Raw genomic sequence first — 23,717 nt, forward strand, 5'->3', positions numbered from 1 at the left:
TTCTCTACACACTAAGGAAAACTGACAGCCAGAGATGAGCTGTTGCAGGCAGTAGAGGCGTCTCTAGAACTTTGTTAGTGTTAAGACTGTACACTGCAGACCTAGGGTCCCTAGAGGAGGACCCAAGTGAACTTGGCTCCTGGCTTCTGCTTGAGCCAGAGCAGCTCTTCTCTTTTAATCTATGGAGCCCCACATACAATTAAATTAGTTAAAAGGATTCCTGTACCAAAAAAAAAAGGCAATGAATTAGACAATCTGTTATCAAAATGCGGTAAAGGAGAAGGGAAGTAACATTTATCAAATACCTAATAAGGGCTAGATACTATGCTAGCCATTTGAGTCACTCGGACCACCACTTATTATGCGTATACACATATGCTTTGTGTCAGAGACTTCGCTAAGTACTTTATATACATTATCTCATTTAATCCTTATCAGCATCCCGCAAGGATTCTACCAGATAAGTATGAGTACTATTCCTCTGTTACAATGAAGAAAGCTAAGATTCAGGGAGGTGAATTAATTCCCCAAGGTCAGTTAGCTAGAGAATAGATGAGGTGAGGTTTGAACTCAGGTCTTTCTGGAGCAAAGCTTGTTCTTTCTGCCACACAACTTGCCTCACTAAGCTGAAGGAGGAGCCAAACTTCAGAGGGAGGACGGCTGTGTGTAAGGTGCTGAGTACAGTGCCTGGCATACAGCAGCTATTTCCACAAACAGTAGTTACCTTTATCCACTCAGCAACACATACTGACTCCTGCTGTAGCTGGGCCCTTTGCTAGGTGCTGAAACTATAGAGGTGAATAAAACATGGTCTTTCTAACTAAGGACCTCACGGGTGAGTAAGGAGAGACAAACAGGAAGTACACCAGAAGTCCCAGGCTCCATAGACAATACCACGTTTAAGTTGAAATTACTGGGGCACGTGGAGGTAGGTAGGAATAGAGGACTTTTGTGGTGGGGTAATAGTGTGAGCGAAGGCCCAGAGGTGGGGATATGCGGGGACTCATCACTGAGGGGAACTGAGGAAACCGACACAACAACCCTTGCAAGCCAGCTTCCATCCCTTCAAGCCCCGTCCACAGCCCGCCCAACTGCAAGCTGGCACTGTCCCAGCTGGTGTGTGTGCATGTCACCATCACAGCCTTCCAGCCCAGTGGACCCGAGTGCTGAGTGAGGCTGGGTGGGCAGGGAGGAGGAAGAGGCAGATATATGGCTGGAGTCGGCAGAGCCAGGTGATGTATGTGGCGCCTGAGGGAGCTGCATAGTGACACTCTGGATTCCAACCGGCAAGTGTCGCTCCGCTGGGATCGGCGCCGAATTATTGCTCCATATGAAACCCCAGGACTGATGGGAGCTTTCAGTTACAGACTGATAGCAACAGCCAAAATTGGATTGTTTGCTATTTATTTTTTTTAACTTCTGTCAAGGTCACTACTGTAACAGGAAAACACTGCCCAAGCAGCAGGTATTTTTTATCCACTCTGCCCGCAAGAGCAATCTGCAACCACAACTTTTGTGACAGGGCGTTGCCTTGACAGCTCTCTTTCTAGAAAGATGTCAGTGTTACAGGGGCTTGGGGGAAAGGAGCCTCCTGAACACCTGGTCTTTCCTTCCCAGTCCAAGATCTGCTTCCTTCGCCCCAAGCTCCCAATGTCCATCAGTGCTCTCTATCCTCAGTCCCATGCCCTTACCCCTCCCTGCCTGTTCTCCAGACAGTCCCAGGGCTCCCTCCTGGCTCAGTCCTCCAGCTTCTTCAAGCCTCCTGTTCCCCAGAAAGCCCCCCAACAAATGTTCCACATTTATGTGTCCTTTTCTTCTCTGTACCAGCCTGCCTAGCTGTTAATTCTCCTGTTCCTATCTGTCATCAAATTCATTTTTGCAAACACTCACCAGATGCCCACACTGTGCCAGGACCCGTGCTAGAAATAGCAGTGAGTAAAAGCTAGTACCTGCCCTCAGTGAGTTCATAATTGATTTAGAGGACAGACTCACAAACATTCAACAAACTTGTTTTCAAGTAGTTTTTTTGGTTTTGTTTTTTGCTTTTCAATGAAAGGTACAGTGCTAGAAATAAGCATTTATGCTTTGAAATCTTAAGGAAAATGGTTGCTTCTGCCTGAGAAGTGTCTGTATACAGGCCCTGTCTCCTGACTTTGAGTTGCCTGAGGGCAAGGCCTGGCTCTCCTCTTTCTCAGTCACCAAGCTCAGGCCTCCTCCTGCCTTTTGTGAAATGGATGAAGCCCAGGGCTGGACATGCTAGACGCTCAGCATTGACGAGAAACTCTCAGCAGACAGGACACAGTCCTCCCCCTTCTGCTAGGGCAAGCCTGGGCACACAGCAATGCTGAATAATTATGTTTCATTGAAATGCAGTATCATTGAAGTAGAGGGTGCTCATAGCTCTGGTTTGAAAACCAAAAAAGGTGTCCAAGAGGATAAGAGGAAAGGGAAAGGAATTTATATTTATTAAGCACTTATTCCATGCCTGGCATGGTACTAAGCCCATTATGTAATCATATTTAATCTCCAATTTACAGATGAGAAAACTGAGGTGACATCTTATAAGTGCTAAAGCTGGAATTTGGACTCGGGTCTTCTGTCAGACTCCAGAGCCAGGTTAATCTACTGGCAGTACTTACTCTAGCAGAATGAGCTAGGACGCTGGGCAGTGGCCCCTGAGGAGAAGAGATGATGTGAGGGCCAGGACAAGGGAAGAGCAGGAAGGACTAGACTGGCCTTCCATGATCATGAGCAGGGCTAAGTAGCTGGACCCCTGGAGGCGCAGACCTGTGTTTATTCTCCTGAGTTGAGAGATAGAATAAAACTAGGGTCCCACTGGGCCATTTGCCCTCTCTCCCCACAGTATCTGGAGAAGCAGCGGAAGCATGAGGCCGAGGAGCGGCGCCGCTTTCCTCTGGAGCAGCGACTAAAGGAACACATCATTGGCCAGGAGAGTGCCATCGCCACAGTAGGTGCTGGTGAGTATGGGGCACACAGCCAGCACCAAAAAAGGCAGGGTAGCTCATGCTCTGCTGCAATGAAGTGTACATCCCATTGTCACCAAACTCGAAGGATACAGTTAATAATATTAAAAGTTGGCCAAGGCCAAGCGCGGTGGCTCACGCCTGTAATCCTAGCACTCTGGGAGGCCGAGGCGGGAGGATCGCTCGAGGTCAGGAGTTCGAGACCAGCCTGAGCAAGAGTGAGACCCTGTCTCTCCTAAAAATGTAAAGAAATTAGCCAAACAACTAAAAATAGAAAAAAAAATTAGCCGGGCATGGTGGTACATGCCTGTAGTCCCAGCTACTCAGGAGGCTGAGGCAGAAGGATTGCTTAAGTCCGAGTTTGAGGTTGCTGTGAGCTAGGCTGATGCCACGGCACTCTAGCCCTGGCAACAGAGCAAGACTCTGTCTCCAAAAAAAATAAATAAATAAAGTAAAAAAAAATAAAAGTTGGCCAGGCATAGTGGCTCACATCTGTAATCCTAGCACTCTGGGAGGCCAAGGCGGGAGGATCACTTGAGCTCAAGAGTTCAAGACCAGCCTGAGCAAGAGCGAGACCCTGTCTCTACAAAAAATAGAAAAAATTAGCCAGGTGTGGTGGTGCACACCTGTAGTCCCAGCTACTCAGGAGGCTGTGGCAGGAGAATTGCTTGAGCCCAGGAGTTGAGGTTACAGTGAGCTATGATGACACCACTGCACTCTAGCTGTGGTGACAGAGCAAGACTGTTTCAAAAAAAAAAAAACCTAAAAGTTAGTGTTTGTTGAGTACTATCTATATGCCAGGCATTGTTATAAGCTTTTAGCATATCTTGTGTCATTTAATCTCATAGCAGTCCTATGAGGTTGGTACCACTAAATCCCTGCTTTACAAATGAGGCAGCTGAGATACAGAGCATTTAAATAATTTGCTCACAGCTGTTTTCCTATGCTTAGAATCTAACTCTGACCTTCATCCGGCTTATTACACCCACCCCCACTTTTCAGATGGGAGAACTAAGACCCAGAGAGAGGTAGGAACTTGTCCATCACTAGTAATATGGCAGCTGAGCCAGAACTGGAATTTTTGTCTCTGTCTGCCATCCTGGGACTCTTATCACTTCAGTATAGTTTTGTCAGCAGCTGGCCTAATCTTAGAGAAAGCACACTGAACAACTTTTCAGTGCCGCCTTCTCCACCTCTAAAGCTCTTATTCCATACTTTGACTCCTGAGACCCAGACTACCCTCTGGTGTAACCCCTAATCTAATGGCCATCCTGCCCATGCAAACCCTACTAGACAGACATATAAAACTAGGGTTCTGCTGAGGACAGTGGCCTCACCTTTGTTCTCCAACTCTGGGATGTGACTCCTCAAGAGTGATTTCAGACAGATGAAGCAAGGGAAGAGGAACCCTAGGCCAGGCAATTCTGTTGCTCAGCTAAAGTTTAAAAAACCATTGCCCTGAGATGTCTTGGTTAGTCCCACCTGCATGTTACTTACCTTTCTCTCTAGCCATCTAGTCCCACTAGAGGCAGTCCAGCAACTGCTAAGGACAGCACCAGGTTCTGCTCACTGAGAAAAGGAGCCATCAAGCTGAAATTGTGGCTGCCGCTCTGAGACATTCTTGGGCAGCATTGTCAGCCCTAGGATACCAATTAAGGGAGGAACTGAAAAATGAAGGCAGCTGGCCCTGTGACACGCCAGGCCTAGCCTGATCCCCAGCATCCTCACTTAGCAGTGGGGCTCACGTGCAGCTTGCAAGCCCCTCTTCAGGGGCCTGACCCTATCAACAGATAAAAGGAGCCCGCAGACCAGAGCTGCCTCACCAACTAGGTCAGAAGGCTGCCTGCAGGCGTCCTCAGGAGCCAGGGAAAGCTTTTTTCAATACACAAGGCCTCACTGCCCAGGCCCAAACCACACCAGGCTGCCTTTTGGGTCTGGACATGGACATCCACCCCCAGCTACCACCTTAGAGGTGGCAACCCCTGTTCTTTTGTCATGGCTGTGTCTGAGATGGAAGGAAAGGATACTCTGGGGGCTCTCATGGGCTAGAGAGAAGTACTAGCCCACAGAGACACAGATTACCTGGATGGAGGTTAAGGAAATGTCTCTTGCCAAAGTCTCATGTCCACGTGGGCCAGGACTGCAGCTGCCATCATAGTGTTCGCCCTCAGCTTCTTACACAGTCCTTTCCCAGCAGGCTGCCTGCTGGCCTCTGACCTCCTACTTCTTACCAGCACCTCAAGCCCATCACAGGTGAAGCCCCACAGAAGTAGGGTTTAGTGGGAGGCATTGGTGGAAAGAATTAGCCCACCTGGGCTCATAGCAGGTCTGCCGCTTAGCAGCTGTGCAGCTCAGGTACTCACTTAGCTTCTTTGAGCATCAGCTTCCTCTTGTGTGTAATGGGGTGCCACGTCCAGGACTGTCTGACTCTAAACACATGCTTTTTCCAGTATGTGCCAGACAGCAGTGATTAAAACCTAGTCCCTGTCGACAGGATGCTCACAGTCTTGAGTTAGGTCCTGTGCTCTTTAGGTCAAGCCCACAGCTATTTCCTTCAACCTAGAACTGATTCTTAATCCCTGCCCCAGCTCACCTCTTCCCCTGGCCCTATGCCGACCTCTGATGCATCACTCACCTAGTGTCGCCTTCTCATTGGCACAGAGTAGGAGTGCCTGATTCAGCTCCCCACCTCCGAGAGCTGTCAGAATATGTACCCTGAATGCTTCCTTCCACCTAAAAGCTCCCGTCCTGTCACCTGAACTCTGTCTCAGGTCAGAAATAAAATGGCTGCCCAGGAAGGCCCTAATCCTGCTCCTGTCCTGTGTAGGCTGGCCCTGCTGTGGCTCCAGTGACCCTAGAAAAGACAGGCCATCGAGGTTGGTGAGGTTGGTGGTTTTTTACCCTTATTTATAAGGTGATAACTGCACCTGCCTTGCTGAGAAGCCCTGAAGCTCGGGATCCCAATGATAATGTTCACCACCACGGACAGTCCCTGTGACCAGCTCCCAGAGGCTTCTGAACCCAAGCATGAGGGAGCAGGGCAGCCTGGTGGTTGCAGCTGCCAGCCCAGGTGAAGTGTGAGGCACTCTCTGGGTGAGAACTTGTGGTAGGCAAGCAGCACCCAAGACCTCAGGACCTCAAACTGAGCAGGTCTACGTGAGTTAAGTGGATCCAGAGGCTAGGCCGGGCCTCCCTGGGTCCTCTAGGCTAGTGTCACATGTGTGCTAGGGACTGGCTGGATGGAGCCTGGCACCCCATGGGTACCGTGAAGATGGGCAGCCAGAGAAGTGCCGCAGAATGAATTGATTTGATAAATGGCCATTTATTACCCTCACGAATTGGCTGAAACCAATTTCGGTCACATCAACCCCTGGTAAGTGCTGGGATATTGATTTGTGCAAAGTAATACAGTGAATTTATCAGTGTGATCCCCAGCTGCAGGGCCTCTAGCAAGGCTGGCGCACAGTTACCGCCTTACAAATGGAGGAGATAAAGCACCAGCCCCCACAGCAGGCCCTATGGCATCTCTGGTCTAGGGCCACTGGAGCCAAACCAGGGCCAACCTATGTACCACATACCAGAGCCTCGGCATTGAAAATGAGATTCTCCTCCCAGAATCCAAAGCTGCTCTCGGTCATGGGAAGGGGAGGGTGCCCACCCTGCAGGCAGACCTCCTGTGAGCTCAGCACCTCTTAAGCCCCACCATGCTCCTCAGAAAAGCAACCAGCTGTCTATTCAGAACCAGACTCTTCCCCTCCCCTAGCCTGCCCACTTCCGTGTTCTGATCTGCATAAAGGACCACCATTCACTGGCCTCCTAAATAGAAACTTAGGTGTTTTCTTGGCCCTCTCCCTCCCCCTGTACAGCCCATTAAGTATCAAGTTCTATCATTCTGCCTCTTAAACGCTTCTCACACCTGGCCTTCCCCTCTGTTCCTAGTGCCAAACCCCTAGCTCAGGACATCACTGTCTCCCCATCTAAACCACAGCAGTGGCCTCCTTACCAGTCTCCCTGCCTCCTTTCCTTCCCTTAGAATCAGTTGTCCTCACCAGCTGGAGTGATCTTTGTAAAACACATGTTTAACAATGCCACTTCCCTGTTTAAAACCTTTGAGTGGCCCCTGCTGCCCTAACCTGGCATACAGCTGCTGCTGCCGTCTGCCTGCACACACCAGCCACAGCAGCCGGCCTCTGCCTCCCTGCACATGTTGTGCTGATTTCCTCCCTGCACTTGTTGCTGCCACTCTCCCTGCTTGCACGCCTTCCCTTCTGGCCCTCCCCTCACCCCATCCCGGCCCATCTCCCACACGCTGGTGGTTTTTATTTTACCTAACTCAGTTCAAGAGCAATTGACTGCAGGCTCCTTGAGGGTAGATACCGTGACTTAATCGTTTTTGTGTTCTGAATTCCTGGCACAGCACCCTGCTCAAAGTAGATGCTTCATGTGGTTTTTGAAATTAATGAATTTGGTAAAGCCCCTTGTCCATCTCTATGATATGCTCTGAGGAAAGAAGAGAAGTTGTAGCACCTGCTCTCCAGTAGCTCACAAGCATCCTGGGAATGTGACTGTAGCAAAACAGTTTATTACAACCATACTAATTGACCTTTGGCCCCTTGGGTAGGCAGGCCATTCTCCAGACGTGTTCTGAGAAGCCTCCCCTGGGCAGCAGGTCAACCAGCACACGCCTGACAGCTTCATTGGAGCTCCCTCTGACCAGGGACTTGACCCTGACACCCATCTACCTGGTCCCAGGCAACCCTCTGAAGCCCACGTACTCCCCTGAGGAGGCTCTCCTACCTCACCTGCTCTTCTCTACTGGAGTCTGGCCCGAGTTACAGAATCTCAGCATCACCCACATGGCCACCAGGGCGCACCACGCTATCTCGTGCTTCACATCCCTCTTCGACTCATCCAAAAACATAATCTTCCCAGCCCTGCACCTTTCTGGACCTCCCTTTGAGTCCTGGTTTCTGACCTGAGAAATACATCCAGGTAGTGAGAGTGATTAGCTTACAAAGCTACTTGCAGTTCCTCCCCCACACCATGTAACTTCAGGCATCCCTGCTTGTCTGTCTGTTCTCATTGCCTGGACTGCCCTTCCTCCTTGCCTGCTGAGACACTGGAGACCTAGGCCTTCTGCCAGATGCCCTCCCTAGTCCTCCTTCTGGATTCAGGGCCCTCCAAAGGTCAGGAACTTCCCCTAGGGTTGGGCACACAGGTATATACAAGCTTGTTGAATTCAAGTGAATGTAGTCTGAGCCTGTTTTGACATTCTGCCCCTCCTCAACACAGTCTCATCTCAGCCACCTTTCTGGAAGGGTACTGCTCCCTCAGGTGGTTCCTACCTCCTGTGTGCACATGTGCACACACACACACACACACACACACACACAGGATGAGCAGGCTTATCAAAAGCTATTCTTTGCATTTGTAAGATGTTAACCACTCAGCAGCAATACTTTGCCTGCAGAAAGAATAATCCTTACTCAGATGTTCTCTCATGATCCACCAAACCCAAGGTACCAGTATCCACTCAGTCAGTAAGCCCTTGTTAAGTACTTACCATGTTCCTTAAACCTATAAGCAGTAGTCAGGAAATTGCTGATAGACATTTGGGTGACTCTCAACCATGAGAATCCCTCTGAAGGACTGGATCCCCTAGGAGATGCCACACGCATGGGACAAACATGTTCCAGATTTGTCCCTCCCACACTAGATCACTAGAACTTATCAAGGAAGATGAGTCAGCCCCCCCAGACTGGCCCAGAACCTTGAGCTGGATGGAGGCATAGGCCTGGGGTGGGAGGAAGAGGCAGCTCTTGCTTCTCTTCGGTTTTGCACACGATGGGGCCTTCTTCCTAGAATGTCCATCATACCCCCAACTGCCTGGCAATCTCCCTCTCATCCTTTAGGCACAAATGGCTCTTCCCATACTTCTCCCGATGTACCCACTCCATTTAGAGCCCACAATTTTCATAACAGTATTTGCCTCAAAGTAACAAGCCTTATTTTCAGCCTCTTTGTAGGTGCCCCAGCAACTTAAAAATTGCCTTCATAACCATTAACTTATTTCATCTCCACGTGGAGCTGACACAGCATGTATGGCTATTCCCACTTTATAGATGAAGAAACTAAGGCTATAAAGGAGCATTTTATTCGAAGTCAGTCAACCGTGACAGAGCAGGACTGTAAGCTAGATCGTGTGACTCCTGCCTGCTCCACCACTGCACCCTGTAGCTGAATGCAGACCAGAGAATACAGACCTGTGAGTTAACAGAGCAAATGTGATGTGGTGGAGTTAATGGAAAAGAGTTGTTGCAGGTGAGCTTTAAGGTGGTCCAGTAGTGACAGACGTGGCCAGAAGGCAGAACACGAGCAAGGCGAGCACTGGTACAGCATGTGGGGAGGCAGAGGAGCCTGGTCGGCACTTGCAGAGACGGGAATGGCCAGGGAAGGAGGCCAAGCTGCCTGTGCAGAGGGCCCTGATACCATCTCGAGCCCAGAACAGTGGTCAGGGCGGGGTCTGGGGACAGGGGCTCCTGAGGCCATGTGTTGAATGGCTGAGCAGGCCAGATTGAAAGACCACAGAGGGAACTTTTTCCAGGTGAGGCAAGGGTACGAGGAGGTACTCTGGCATCTGAAAGCCAGCAGGGGACGGCTCACTACTTCCTATTAGCTCCTAAAGTACAGGCCGAAGAGTCAGCCAGATTAAAGCCCAGGGTCTTCATTTATGCACCTGTGTAACCTTGAGCAGGTTACCTGACTTCTTTGTACATATCTCCTCATCTATAAAATGGGAATCAAGTTCCTCTGCTCTGCTTACCTCATATGGTCATAACAAGGCTGAAATGAAATTATGTCCACAGAAGTTCTTAATAGACTATGAAGTGCCCCAGAGTAAGTTGTGTGTTTGCTGGTCCACACTGAGAGCACTAAACACCTACGGCCACATCCCTCGTGGGCCCATCCCGGTCTCTGTCTGTCCCAGCCTCTACCATGGCCTGCCAGGAGCCTCCAGGCTCCCAGCCTCGGTCTTCAGCCATCCTGCCAGCCCCATGCACTGGGGCCCACCTTCTCCAGTCCTTCCTAGCCGCCTCCATTTTTCATTCTGTCGGACTCCATCTGCTTGGCTGTTTTTCTCTTCAGTATTATTAGAAATATCCAGAGTTGTAATTGTTTAATGGTTGGCATTTCGCCTGTTTCATGGGGCCCCCACATCAGGCCCACCCCAGACTCATGCCCTGGATCTGGCAGAATTGACCAGGGACAACTGTGCAGTGGAGTCTGCCTGGCATTATAAAGAGCTCTCTCCCAGGTGCATTATTAGAAAAGAAGGGGGAAAGATGGCCCCAGGCATAATTCAATTCCACATTCTCCATGGTGTTTTTTGTACTGCACAGCCCAGCAGTGTGCAGCTCTCAGTAGGCTGGGATGCTACTCTGAAAGAAAAGCCAAGATCAGAACCTCAGATACATGATACCCTGGGGAACCCAATTCCCCCCAGGCCACCTGAGGGGATGCCTGGGTACATCCGCCTCTCTCAGTATCCCACGAAGCCTGAACACCATTCATGCTCAGCTTCTTCCCAACCTACATTCTCAGTTTAGCCAACTTTTAGAAGAATGTGGCCCCTCTCACCCCCACCCCAACACACATAAACACATGTGCAGACACAGTGTTCACAACAGTCCAGCCTTTGCCATTTTAATACCTTCACTTGTCCAAATCCTCCCACCCCAGTTCCTTGTTTCTGTCGGGACACCAGGGACGCCCTCCTCAGCCAGGCTTGGACTTCTCCCTCTTCATCCCTAGCATTCAGCTACCCGAAAGTCTGTGGTTTCCCCTTATAGCCAACCCTTCCAGAGAACCTGGGCTAGTTAGTTTAGAGAAGATCTGGATTCTAGCCCAGGGGAAATGTTGGACTGAGAGTGTTTTCCCAATCCTCTTCCAAGATTCCCAGCATCTTCTGGGCAGGCCCAAGTGGCTAGTCTGATGTCCATGAGGTTGCACAGCTTCCGTCTGTTTCTGCTGAGGCAAGAACTAGACAGAAAATAGTACTTTAGATAGCAACATTAGAGATTGAGGTAAGAAAGACCACAAGCATGGAGCTGAACTCCTAAGACAAATATTCCAGACCATAATCTGATCCCACCTACTACTGCTCTTGTTCATTCCTGTCTCTACACCTCTAACATGGCTACCTTTGCCTCTCCAAATCCTGCCCAGCCTCTGTGATCCATCTTCAGTTCCACCTCTTCCAGAGAGCCTTCTCTGACCTCTGCAGTCACTTCTTTGAAACCCAGCCACGTAGTATATAGCGTTAATATTTAGGATCTTGGCACCTCAAAACTAGCAGGCACATCCCTAAGATTGTCAGCTCTTTCTTGATTGACTAGGGTTCCAGGCCCATGTCCCTGATATATATCCCTTTGCTAATCTCTCCCAACACCCTAGGGACCAGACCAGACATGTTGTTTCATCTGCAGACTGAGCTTGACATTACACAGTGCCCTGTCTCCTTCCTGCTTCTTACTGCCATGCTTCCATTAATGCAACCCAAATTGGTACTCACTTTAAGCAGCCATATGTGATTTTAAAAAAGAAGACAGGTTTAGAGAGAGAAGCAACTCTATCATCTACTAATTGTATCACTTGGGCAAATCTCTTTATCTGTTGCCTCAGTTTCCTATTCAGTATAATGAAGTTGAGAATAATACTTTCCTTTCAGGGTGTTTGTGTGGATCTTGAATAAATACATTGTTGGTGAATTTTCCAATTATGTGTAGCACACAGCATGATTAATAAATGATTCCTCTTATGGTTCTGCCTCACTCCAGCCGCTGCTCTTTTTTATTTTTTTATTTTTAGTGATAGGGTCTCACTCTAAGCTGATTGCAGTGCCGCCATCATAGCTCACTGCAGCTTTAAACTCCTGGGCTCAAGCAGTCCTCCTTCCTTAGTCTTCCGAGTAGCTGGGACTACAGGCACATGCCACCACACTGGCTAATTTTTTTAAAAATTTTTTTAGAGATGGAGTCTCACTATGATGCCCAGGCTGGTCTTGAACTCCTGGCCTCAAGCCATCCTTCTCCTTGGCTTCCCTAGTTGTTGGGACTATACATGTGAGCCACTGTGCCCAGCTTCACCCCCTGCTCTTATACTTGAGTGATGCTTCTGTGCCTGATTCTCCCACTCTGTAGTTAAGCACTTAGTTTTCTCACCTTGAGTGCTTAGCCCTTGATTACATACTTTCTCTTAAAGAGGAGAGGTCAAGTCTTGCTGTAGCAGAGTTAAGCCCCCAAGGAAACTAGTACAGATCCGTCCCACTCCCCACACTCCCCCTCCTCCCACCACTGGAGGCCATGGTAAGCAGAGATGCTAACCAAATGGCTTACCCCTTCCATGCCCCGAGCTGCACACTACCTTTGATTGGTTTCCAGGAAATGCATTTGGCTATGTTTCCACTTCCTGATCTAGGCAGTAAACCAGATGTCCATTTCCCCAAATAGGAAAGAGTCCAGAGCCCACACCCCAGATCCCCAAGGCCCTGCCATGGGCTTCTGCCTCTCCTGTTTGCATAGAAGGCAGGTCCACACTCCCACCAATGATAAGTAGTTGGTAACCAGCAGGTGCTAAAGTTCCTCTTCAATTCTCCTTTACCAATCCCCCACCCCCTTCACCTCCATTCACCATCCACCCGCCTTTCAGTTTCCCTGGCAACGCTGAGTGCTCATCCTGGAAAACTTTATCCGAAATCTGCTCTGGGCAGCTTTCCAAATCCATGCTAACCTGATTAGGTGTCTCTAGGGGCCTTGCCAGCTAATCAGATTAGGCAGCACTAATGGTAGTGAGGACTTTGAGTGGGCGCAGAGCAGTAAAACATATTGTATACTTAGTGATAATTATCCTGCCTTTTGTGTCATTGATTTATCTGCCTCCCTCCCCGTCTTGTGTGTTTGGCCATAGCGATCCGGAGGAAGGAGAATGGCTGGTACGACGAAGAACACCCTCTGGTCTTCCTCTTCCTGGGATCTTCTGGAATAGGTAATTGGGAGCATATCAGCCAGTGAGGAAGGAAAGCTAGGGGAGTGCCCAGCCCAAGCCCCAACTGCTGTGGGCCAGGGCCACGTGACCCCCTCTAGTTCAACTCCCAGCTCCAAAAACAACTGCCTCCAAATTATAGAGCCCCCAAGAAAAGAATGCTCTGTGGTTTTTACCATCTGCCATGTTATCAAGAGCTAGAGTTATGCCTCTCCCTCTGGAAGCTGTGGTGTAAGGACTAATTCACCTGGAGGACCAGGCCCTCCAGAACCTGTTAGCCCTGGTCCAGACACTCTGCATCCCCGGAACCTCCCCTTCGGGAACAGCTGAAACACCTCTTCTGGCCAGCACACCAACCACATTCAGTACAACCTAGCTTTAAAAAGCAAAAGAAGGCCCCTGATGACCAGCACAGTGCCAGGTGCATAGCAAAATTGGTTGCAGTAAAATAGGTTGGGTATTTTTCTAGCCAGCTGGACTGGATTATCTGAGGCATTCTCATCCCCTCACTCTGTGCCTTCACAGACCCCGCTCTCTTCCACCACCACCTCCCACCATGGTCTTGATGGGGAATTTCATGGTTTAGTTGCCTCCTTTTCCCCTCCCAGCATCTTCATGGGCCTCTCCCTCAGATGTAGGGCCCCAAAAGTTTACCACCACCTGACCACAATACTATAGAACTTTAAAACTTCCATGCTAGACAGTAACTTCCAAAGGCTCTACCATCATACCAAATGGCCGTTCAGAGCCACCATTTTGGTATTGTCATTCCTTCTTTATGTTATGAAGAAGGGCTGGAAAGCCAATGAGAAGTACTCTCCCTCCCCTCCAAGCCTCTGTTTGGCATGAGGTTCCAAGGCCTGGCTGAATTGAATGATAGGACCATGAGCGTTGAGAGATACAGGGCAGTGAGCCAGGAGGTCAGGGCACTCCTAGGAGAAGTGAGGTTTGTGCTGGACTTAAAGGACAAGTTGGCTCTGGATTATAAGAGTCAGCCTCTTACTCTTAGGATGCTGCTAGGGAGAAAAGGCCTCAATCCCCATCCACAGAAAAATCAAGATGCAGTGCACACTTTGATTCTGGTCCCAGCTTCACCATGAATTTCCTAGGTGACTTTGGGAGAGTCGCTGACCCTCTCTGAGCGTCAGCATTCCATCCATAGGGTATATCAATATTCTTTCCAGCATTCATGCATTTCTAGTATTCTTTCATTCCAGCAGATGGTCATCTCATCCTAACCCAACTCTTCTCCCTTCTTTCTTACTAGGAAAAACCGAGCTGGCCAAGCAGACAGCCAAATATATGCACAAAGATGCCAAAAAGGTAAGAGGTGGGACCTGGGCCTGATCTGCAGGCCATGGAGACCAGCTGTCCCAAAAATATCTGAGGCTCTCAGAATCTGGTCATAGCCAATCAAAAAGATGGGCCCTGCCTGGGAAGCCGGCCTCAGCTCTGGCCCCAGCTTGGCCACCAGTTGCTACAGAGATTTGGGAAAACTGTCTTATCTCTTTGTGCCTTAGTTTCTTCATCTATGAAAAAGAAATAATGTTCCTTGCCCTGCCTGACTGTCGGGGCTCTTGAGAGAACCAAATGAGATTTATCCACACAACGTTTTCAACCATCTACCCTGTGCCAGGTGTTGTACTGGATGCTGCTAATACAGCATTTACGAGGACACTCCCCCTGCCCGAAGGAGCTCAAGCTGGAGAGGAAAGCAGCTTTAGAAACACACCCTACTGTCCAGTGAAGTCAAGGCTGTGCTAGAGGGAGTCTTGAAGGCTGTAAGAGAAAACACATAGGAATAAGAGGATGCCTTATGTCTTCTCACCATCCTGCATGAGCTTTTAAACATGGTTTTTTGTTCCTTAAGCCTAAGTGCTCATAGTCCTCCTTCTCCCATGGCTGGGTCTCCGTAGGGGAGAGCCATCCCCATCCCCTACTTGTTCACCCTTGGGCTTTCCAAGGCTGCTCAGTTTGACTTTCTAGGCTGACAGGAAATGCTTTCATGCAACGAACACAATCCTCAGAGAGAACACAGAAACATTCAACAAAAGCCAAACCTTCTTCTACCATCCTTCCCAGTGTTGAAGCTGAGGTCCCCCTGCCCACTGCTGAGGTTGCCCAGATGCTCTTGCCCAGTTTCCTTGAGAACCCTCCCCAGCCAAGGTGATGACGAGTTGCTTAGGCCTCTGCCAGCCAAGAGGCCCCAGAAGCACAGAGTCCTCTTCTGCCTCTGTCTTCTCTGCTCCCTGTCACCTCCCAGAAAGCCTGGCAGCCAAAGAAACAAGGTAGCTCAGACCGTGTCCCTCTGAGCTTACTCTCTGCCTGATAACTGACTGAAGCCTCTTAAGCCTCTCTGGCTCTGCCAGGAGCTATGCTGTGCTTCAGCCAAACCTGGAGCAGACCTACCTGACAGGCAGGCAGGCAAGAAGTAGCACCCGCCACTAATATGCTCTGACTAGAATAGCATTTTTAAGACAATTCATCAGGTTGGCAGCGATTGAAACAATTAGCACTCTGGAAAGGGCCATAAACTAGCAGGACTATTAAGGAAGATGCAGTTACAGGCAGGAACCACCTGATTAGAGATGAAGAATTCTGAGTGGTTTAATTTTAATACTATCAGAAAGGTTAATATTTAATTACAAATTATAATCTCCTTATCCAAGCTGTCTTCATATGTCTTCATACACAGTGGGAGTAGAAGGAAGAGATCTGCTGACTTGCTGGTGTAGAAAGAAGGGGCTTGTTAAAAGACTAATAATGCAAGTAATTTTTTAGTTGGCACATTTAATTGAGAGACAGATTTACAGCAGTGCAGGATGTCCTAAAGGCATGATGATGGCGTCCTTCAACACTCGCCTCACCCAGAAGAAGGAAGTAACACCATCACCCCTTGGAAGCAGTGGACTGTGGTGGGCAGAGCTATGGAGCCGGCCATTCCTTGGCTCAAATGCCAGTCCTTCTGCTTCCTACTGGCCCTAGGCATATTATTTTACCCCTCAAAGTTTCAGCTCTTTGCCTTAAGGTAAAGCTATCCAATCCTATATGTGAGGTTATCTTGAACAAGTGAGATAATATGAGTCGCATGTAGCTCGAGATCGAGTATACAGTAAGTGCCTACTCCCTTGACCTGTATTTATTCATTGCCTCATACTTTCCTCAGCAGCACCCCATCTACTCTCTTATTTGATCCTGTGAGGAAGATAGCATAGATGCTAAATTAGACCCACTTTTCAGATGAGAAAACTGAGACCTTAATTACTAAAGGCATTAGGAGGCCTTTATCTAAGGTCACTTGTTAGGGGAAGAAGTAAAACTAGAGTCCAGTATCTGAACTTCTCACTCAATACTATTGTTCTTAGAGGCAAGGTTGTAAACTTGTCAGTTTGTCCCTATTTCACATAGGGACACGAGAGGCATAAGAATAAATCCATGTATTTTATTTTTAAATCATAGGTGGTGCTTCTGTAAAACTTCTACCTGTACCAGCTCTGTGGGCCCACTCATTACAGAATCTGTATTTAGCATACACATTTTCTGGCCCTGTGACAGGCATGTTGGAGATCTGCCTTCAAAATTCAAGAGTGTCTTGGACTTTAAGCTGTCCAACCAGTGCACCTGACACCTCCAGGACCTAAGGAATGATGATGTATGGAAAGTGTCATATTCAGGGCCCAGTGTAAAACAGGCTCTTACCAAACAGGAGTTCCCTTTCATTTGCCTCCCAAGATGGCTGATAAAGTGAAATGAGCACTGGCCTGGGAGTCCAGTGCCTTGAATTCTAGTTCTGGCTCTCTGATCCTCAGTTTCCTCATTTGTAAAGAGACACTAATAGCTCCAGACCTTGCTGCCTCACAAATCATTGTTTGCACATTTATATAATTTCTTTATCAGATCTACCTGTGAGCTTATTTTCTTCTCTCTTTAGCCTGTGTGCTCTTTCTCCCAAATTGAGCAGCTTTCATTACTAGAGTTAATAATAATCCTTGAGAGAGAACCTTAATGGTGTCCTGTAAATGCATCTTGAGGCAGAGCCCAAAAGACTTGCCATTATAGTGGTAGTAAGATGAAGGGATGAAGAACAGGTATCTGAGTCCAGCTGCCTGAGTTCAAATCCCAACTCCACCCTACTATGTGGAGTTGGCTGGAACCGCTGTATACATCTGTTTTCTCATCTGTAAAGTAGGTTCAAAAATGATGCTTATCTCATTGGATTGTTAGGAAGGTTAAACAAATTAATGATGTAAAATGTTAAACACCTTTCTTGGTACATAGTAAGCAATCAATACATATTGGATGTTACTGTTATTATTGTTGCCTCACTTTGTAGATAACCCCAGGCTAAGATCATGTGAAACCAAAATGATTCCAGCCAAGAAAATCAAGCCCAAAGACTTGTTCAAAGTTACATAGAAAATCATTAGAAGAACTAGGATGAGAGCCCAGGTCACTTGACATAAGTAAGCACTTGAGTCTGTACTCCCTGTATCCTGGGACATTGACTGACATCTGGGCACAAAGCTCAGAACCCTTCAGGCGAAGACTGCCAAGAGCCCAGCTGATTGGCAGAAGGGAAAATATGAGGTACTATAGCTTAATGGCTAAGAGCACAGACTTGGAGCCAGATTGCCAAGCTTGGGTGACCTTGGGCAAGTTACTTTATGACTTCGTTTTCTCATCTGTTAAGTGGGGGTGATAACAGTAATTACCTCATAGACTTGCACATGTTCTAAGCCCGTTGTAGCTTGCTTAGAACATTGCCAGATGCATGGTAAGCACCCAGTGAATGTTAGCTATTGGTAATTAGAAACCCGTCTTGTGGCTTACAGCCCATTGTTCCCTCTGGGCAGCACTCCCTGCTTCCCCATGGCCATCCTCCCAGCCTTCCTGAAGCCTGGGTATCTCTTGGCTGAGCTGCTTGGGGACCTTCTGGGAATCCTGCTGGCTCATGCCCCATGCACTCCAATAGCAGTGCTTTCCCCCATGTGGCCTTAATAGCTGCTCTAGCCCTCTCTGTCCTCTTGGATCAGGTCCTCTCCTCAGGCCCTGATGAGGCAGGAAGAGGAGCCAAGAGCCTGTGTTACACAGGAACAAACCAGCTCAAAGGGGGTGTGGCATGTCCATGGCCACACAGACAGGGGCAGAACCCCAGGGCTCTTCCCACTGAGTGAATTTCTGATCAGTGGCCAAGCTAACTACCCCCTCTGAGGATTTTGGCACTCTGTCATCCCCAGCTCTCAAGAGAAGCAGCATTCAGTGAGCGCTGTTCCTTAGGTGGAAGCCCGGGCCAGTAGGAGAGAAGCCAAGTGGGGAAGTGGGGAACCCTGGTCTGGCTGGGTAGACAGGGCACCTGTGAATGCCCTCATCACAACTCCCTAATCAGCTAATTCTTTATGAAAAGGAGTGGGCATTCCACATGTGCTAACTCTAACTCAAACACTACAAGGTGTTCTCTTCCCCTGGGGCTAACCATGGCCCTTACCCCAGGGGGCCACTTCCCTGGAAATCACTTCTCAGACCATGGTGGAGGCAGAAGGGCTGCAAGCTATGTTATAGCTATCTTTTAAAGGAAATGAAGAAGTGTAAATAAATTAAAAGATGTATTCATTTTAAAGAAAACTAAACTAAAACAAAGGAACATGTGCCCCACACAGACTTACACGGTTGCGGAGCACTATGGAACCATTGGATAATTATTGCTCATCACAGTCCATGCTGGGTGCTGGGGGTGACTGACTTTGTCCATGTCTGCACCACTCGAAAGGGTGTTCCTCAGGGACACAGACCAAGACTCGTTTCCTGCTATAGCTCCAGTGCCCAGCACACACAGGATGCCCTCAGGAAATGTGGGATGGGTGGGTAGGTGGATGATGTGGTAATCAGACCGGTAGAAGCCTGCCTGGAAGAAGAGACATTCTGAATCAGATTTAGAAGGTCAGAGACATGATTTGCCTCTAGTAAGGTAGAGAATGAGGGATTCATGTGGGAGGTGAGTAGACAGAAAAGAGGTCATGTCGTGAGAATGAGATAGAAGATCTTGGGTTGGTGTGGTCTGAAAACCTTGGGAACAGTCGAGATGCTCTCCTCCTTAACCCTTCTTTCCACCTTCCTGCCTGCAAATGGATTTGGTGCCTGCTTGTTTCTACACAGGGCTTCATCAGGCTGGACATGTCTGAGTTCCAGGAGCGACATGAGGTGAGTGAGAGTCCTCCGTGAACCGTGGTGTGGGGGGCCTGTCAACATGACTGCCTTGGTATTTCATATGACTTGTCATTTGGGCCTTTGGGCCTCAGATAATTCCAGCAGCCTTGGGATTTGTCCTTGGGAGCACAGGTGTGCAGCAGGTTTGCTGATCTGTTGTGCGTAGGATTTCTCTGTCTGCCCTCCCATCTTGCTGCCACACCAGGAGAGAGACAGCCGGCCATCCTTGTTGAGACAGGCAGTCTTAATAGTGTATAAAGCCATCTTTCCACACATGCCCCATATTGGAAACTAAAAGCACTGAAAGGCCTTCCTAGAATGTTTCCTTCCTTCCACTAGGTGGCCAAGTTTATTGGGTCCCCACCAGGCTATGTCGGCCACGAGGAGGGTGGCCAGCTGACCAAGAAGTTGAAGCAGTGCCCCAATGCTGTGGTGCTCTTCGACGAAGTAGACAAGGCCCATCCGGATGTGCTCACTATCATGCTGCAGCTGTTTGATGAGGTGAGAGTCAGCTTGGACCAGGATGCAGTGGGGGGACACCTGGAGGTGTCGGGCTGTGAACAGCAGAAAGCACGGGCCCAGAGGCTATCTGGTCATTCCTCAACTTGCTGCTCCCCGCATGTGTGCATTCAGTCATTTAGCAGATGTGGCTTAGCCTCTCTCTGGACCAGGACCCAGGTGGGGCACTCAAGGGAAGACCAGCACTGCCCAGGAGTTGAAATGTCATGGCTGCCCAGGCCACCTTCTAGAGAGACATAGTGGGGCAGAGGTGCCATGAGAAAGACACCTGAATTTTTAGTTCCAGCTCTACTCCTGACTGGCTTTGTGACTTTGGCAAGTCACCATCTCTAGACATCAGGGACATCATGTAACAAACAAGGAGGCTGGATCAGATAAGCTCCAAGAACCCTTGTGGTTCAAATAGCTCTTGTTCCTCCCTGTGTGTCAAACATTGTCCCCACCAGTTCTTAAAAATGCTAATATTGTTGCTAATGATGAGATGGTAATACTCTGGCTCACAGAGCCCTTTTCTTCTGAGGAGCTCCAGGCTCCTCACAAACTAGACAGCCTTCCCCTCAGTAGGGGGAAGCTCTAAATGGAGAGAAGAACTCACTTTTGTTCAGTACATTCTAGGTATTAGACCTGTACTAAAGACTTTATAGACATTATTGCTAATAGCCAGGCAGGGTAGAAATTATCTCATTTTTTACAGATGAAGAAACTGAGGTTCAGAGAGGTTATAAATGACGTGCCCAGGGCCACAGAGCTACTGTGTAAAGAGCCAAGATTGGGCCACAAGTATATCTGATCTCAGAGCCCCAGTTCTGCCACTCTAAACCATTCACAGCCAGGTGAGGGATATCGCTTAGGGTCCTGGGAGAGGATGACCTCTGCATTTTCAGGGGCCTTGCCCTGTCAAAAAAAACATAAGGAGCCGAGGGCTGAACCAGTAATGAGGCTTCTCTTCTCCTCCCATGCAGTGGCTACTTAGCCAGCGCCTGGCCAGATGGAGTCCAGCCCCCTTTTCTACTTGGCCTCTTCTAGCCCTGGGAAAATGGGAAGGTGGTTTGCTTGCCATGTCACATGAGGCACAGGGAGGGACTCCCCCAGACCAAACAGCATATCGAGTACCAAACCAGGAAGACCCAGATCCAAATCACCCCACCAGCTGCCTGCTGCCTTCCCCACCTGGCCCAGCATTCTTACCCAGCCGCTCAGCTTCTCCCAGCCTGCTGGACCTCCTGCTGAGGAAGAAGAGGCCAGTCCTTCTGGGGTCACATATTCAGCTACTCACATGTGTACTCTGAAGCCTCCACTCCAGTCCAGCCTCTTGATGGGATTCAGGTGCACAGCTATGGCCCAGACCCACACCTGCCCTCTGGGAGCACTCTGCCTAGCAGACAGGTGGAACGGAGACATGGTATAGTAGTTGGCATTTTGCACTTTATGTGCCATTCGCTATTCTAAGAAATGTACACATATCAACTCATTTAATCCTCTCAACAACTCTCCAAAGATAGTTATTATTACTGCCTCCACTTAATAGATGTGGAAACTGAGGTAAAGTTAGATTAAGCTATTTGCCTGTGGTCACATAGCTAGGAAGGGAAGATTGAGGATTCGAACCCAGGTAGCCCAGTTCTAGAATCTGCAGCTTAAATGACTGCCATGTAGCTAGGGCCAAAAGAGAGAGGTCAGTCTGCAGTGAAGCATTCAAAGGACAGGAGCACCCAGCTCAGGGAGGGTGAGCACAGCAGCCTGTCTGACCTCTGCACCCCTGGAGAGGTGCCCCTGATGGCATCCTTGGCCTAGAAAGAGGGAAGGCGACTGCTGACTGCAACAACCAGCCCCACATGTGAGCCCTGTCTACCCTCTGCTGCCACTGCTTCACTCCACTGACTGACTTTTAGGGAGTTGATAGAAATTCCTGCAGCTGTTGTCACATCAACCCCCACCCCCACCCCCACTGACAGTTTCTGATACTCTTGGTTCCATTGACCAAAGCTGCCATCCGAGTTCACTTAGCCAGATTTATGCATATACGCTCCTTGAGGACAGGACCTTGTCACGTTCACTCCAACCATTCCCAGAGCCTGCAAAGTCAGGAGAAATGCTCTGTTGACTAACTTAATTCAACAGGAATTCAGCAGACCTTCCACAGATGAGTAAGTGCTAGATGAACAGAGTGGAAAAGGGCCAGCAGCAGAAAGCTAACGTGCAAAAGCACAGGGGCACGAAACAGCCCAGTACTCTCAGGGAACTGCAGCCAGTCAGTATCGCAGAGCAAAAATGAGGACAGAGTGGCAGAGATGAGGTGGGTGAGGTAGACAGGCCCAGTTAAAATGCCAGGCACGGCAGTATGGATTTCTCTGGCAGAGAGTAAGGAGCCTTTGAAAGACTTTAACCAAGAAAGAAACATGGTCAGATTTTCACCTGACAAAGCTCCTGTGGGCAGCTGTGTAGAGAGTGGACCAGGAGGGAGAAGGGGCCCCAGCAAGGAGACTGTTGGGGAGCCCAGGCTGTTGCAGGGTAGGCCGTGGGATGGAAAAACTACTAGGAGGTTGACTGTGAGGAGAGAGGGAGGAGCCAGCGGTGACCAGTGGCCAGATTTCTGGCCTGGGTGACCTGGCAGCTGCTGCGGCCATCAGCTGAGGCAGGGAACAGCAGGATGGGCAGCACATGGGCAAGGAGGGCAAGGCACTGAGGTTTGGCATTGTCAAAAGCGAGATACCTGCACGACAGCCAGATGCAGATGTCCTAGAGGCTGTTCATCAGTTTTACGGGTCCGGAGCTTAGGAAAGGTCTGACTAAAGATAGCGATTCTGGAATCGTTCAACACAGAGAGGTTCACGGAAGCCCCAGCAATGGATGAGATCTGTCACCCAGGCAGAGACAAAGAGAGGGCTACAAACGGAGCCTAGGGAAGAGTCAAGAGGAAATCACTAGAGAAGTGGGAGGCAAACAGAATGTGGTCCATTTGTTTATTCATGAGGCACTGTGTGGGCAAGAAGGGGCACAGACAAAACAGACACAGTCCCCATCTCGGTGTCATAAATGAGTGGGGGACACAGGCAGCCGGAAGGCAGCTCAGTCCCCTGTGGTAGGTGCTGCACTAGGGATAAGTAGCAAGTGAGGGCACCAAACCAGGCTGGGGGTGTGAGGTTAAAGTCCCCTATTCCCACCCAGCCCAGTTCTCCCAAGCCTGCGCCCTGAAAAGCAGGAACCCTATCACAGTCACCATAACACCAAGCTGGACTAATGACTGGATTGCACAGCTGATGGCCCAGGGCAAAAGTCCCAGGAAGAGACTGGTCCCCAGGGAGCCCACCCCCTTCTCCTCCCTTCAAGGATTCTCGCTGTTGAAACAGCGAGAAAGCACCCCTGTAACCGTGGGGTGAGCATTCAAGCCGCACCCAGCATGTTCATGCTCTGGTTGTTGGTGGGAGGTGGGACAGGGACAGCTCCCTCTTTGGGACACCTCTTTATTGCCAAGGAAACTGAGGAGAAGGAGATATGAGCACTGAAAGTCACCCTGTGGGTCAGCCGTGCACTGCACCTGCTCCCCTCGCCCACCTGGGACCCATCCTCAGGCCCAGTTATGAGCAGAGCTTTGATCTCTTGGAATGAAATTGCTGCTGGGTTATTGCTCTGGCCAGTACAGCAGTGTGTGAACTCAGTCCTTGGGGATGAGCTCTGCGAAGTGAGTGTGGAACGTACGCAGTGTTATATGTACATGCTTGGACATGTCACACACACAGACCTGTCCCCAAAACTAGAATTGCTCTCAGTGGATTCTGTTGTATTAGAACCCATAAGCAGGGGGTGAGAGTGAGAAGCTGATGGCAAAAGCTCAGGAACATCCACTTGCACCCTTGCTTCTCCTTTCCCACCCCAAGGCAGGGATAGGAAAGTGACCACCTCTAGGACCACGATCACCAGGCTCCTTGTGAATAGAAGACCACTGTGGAACTTATACTTTCTCAGAGG

The 23,717-nt window shown here is 49.2% G+C and overlaps 1 protein-coding gene across 1 annotated transcript in view; it reads left to right on the top strand.

Moving 5' to 3' along the window:
• Positions 1-23,717, top strand: part of CLPB (caseinolytic mitochondrial matrix peptidase chaperone subunit B) — a 141,809-nt gene that overhangs the window by 114,015 nt on the left and 4,077 nt on the right. Inside the window, exons 7-11 of the mRNA XM_045555539.1 lie at positions 2,864-2,978; positions 12,951-13,028; positions 14,293-14,348; positions 19,179-19,223; positions 19,569-19,730. Of these exons, the coding sequence (XP_045411495.1) occupies positions 2,864-2,978; positions 12,951-13,028; positions 14,293-14,348; positions 19,179-19,223; positions 19,569-19,730 (456 nt within the window). The remainder of the gene's footprint in view (positions 1-2,863; positions 2,979-12,950; positions 13,029-14,292; positions 14,349-19,178; positions 19,224-19,568; positions 19,731-23,717) is intronic.

The sequence above is a fragment of the Lemur catta genome, chromosome 7, assembly GCF_020740605.2.
Source record: "Lemur catta isolate mLemCat1 chromosome 7, mLemCat1.pri, whole genome shotgun sequence".
In the NCBI taxonomy this organism is placed as follows: domain Eukaryota; kingdom Metazoa; phylum Chordata; class Mammalia; order Primates; family Lemuridae; genus Lemur; species Lemur catta.